Genomic DNA, 927 nt, shown 5'->3' with positions numbered 1-927 from the left:
GAGCAGGGGGCTGGGAGGTGGTCCTGGCAGCCATGGCCAGGGGGAAGGACTGGGGTAAGCTTTCCTTCTCCTCCTTGGCATCCAGTGAAAGAGGTGGAGTGTGAAGGCACCATCGAGTCAGTGGAGCCCCCCACGGAGCACCACAGCTACGGGCGCAACGAGGGGGCCTGGATGAAGGACCCAGCGGCCAAGGGTGACCGAATCTATGTCACCAACTACTACTACGGCAACAGCCTGGTGGAGTTCAGGAGCCTCGACAACTTCAAGCAGGGTGAGGGCTCGTGTCTGAGTGGGCACAGGAACCCCAGCTCCCGAAACAGCCTGGTGGAGTGCAGGAGCCTCGACAACTTCAAGCAGGGTGAGGTCTCGTGTCTGAGTGGGCACAGGAACCCCAGCTCCTCCTGAGGGGGTGCCCAGCACCGTGTAGCACTGCCTGTGCTGGGCCCTGGGGCGGCTGGCAGCTGATGGGGACCTGCAGTGGGGAGCACCCATGGGGCAGTGAAGGGGACACAAGTCTCGTGCTGCTGCTGGCACATCGTGTGTGGGGCCCCAGTGCTGTGAGGGATCTCAGTGCCTCTCCCACCCGCTTGCAGGACGCTGGAGCAACCTCTACAAGCTGCCCTACAACTGGATCGGCACCGGGCACGTGGTATACCGGGGGGCCTTTTACTACAACCGTGCCTTCACCAAGAACATCATCAAGTACGACCTGAAGGAGCGGTACGTGGCGGGCTGGGCACAGCTCCATGATGTGGTGTATGAGGACATGACGCCCTGGAAGTGGAGGGGCCACTCGGACATCGACTTCGCTGTGGATGAGAGCGGGCTCTGGGTCATCTACCCCTCCGTGGACTATGACTACTCGCAGCAGGAGGTGATCGTCCTGAGCAGGCTTGATCCCGGGGACCTCTCGGTGCGCAGGGAGAC

At 62.2% G+C, this 927-nt stretch overlaps 1 protein-coding gene across 1 annotated transcript in view; it reads left to right on the top strand.

The window, feature by feature from the left end:
• Window positions 1-85: 85 nt before the first annotated feature.
• The window catches only part of LOC104408295 (olfactomedin-like protein 2A), a gene marked incomplete at both ends in the record, with an annotated part of 1,226 nt that continues 384 nt past the window's right edge, over window positions 86-927 (top strand). Inside the window, 2 exons of the mRNA XM_010017848.1 lie at window positions 86-271; window positions 594-891. Coding sequence (XP_010016150.1) covers window positions 86-271; window positions 594-891 — 484 coding nt within the window. The remainder of the gene's footprint in view (window positions 272-593; window positions 892-927) is intronic.

Source organism: Nestor notabilis, unplaced genomic scaffold (genome assembly GCF_000696875.1).
Source record: "Nestor notabilis isolate BGI_N333 unplaced genomic scaffold, ASM69687v1 scaffold21847, whole genome shotgun sequence".
In the NCBI taxonomy this organism is placed as follows: domain Eukaryota; kingdom Metazoa; phylum Chordata; class Aves; order Psittaciformes; family Psittacidae; genus Nestor; species Nestor notabilis.
The sequence above is the reverse complement of the archived record's forward strand: the minus strand, read 5'-3'. Positions and strand labels throughout refer to the sequence as shown.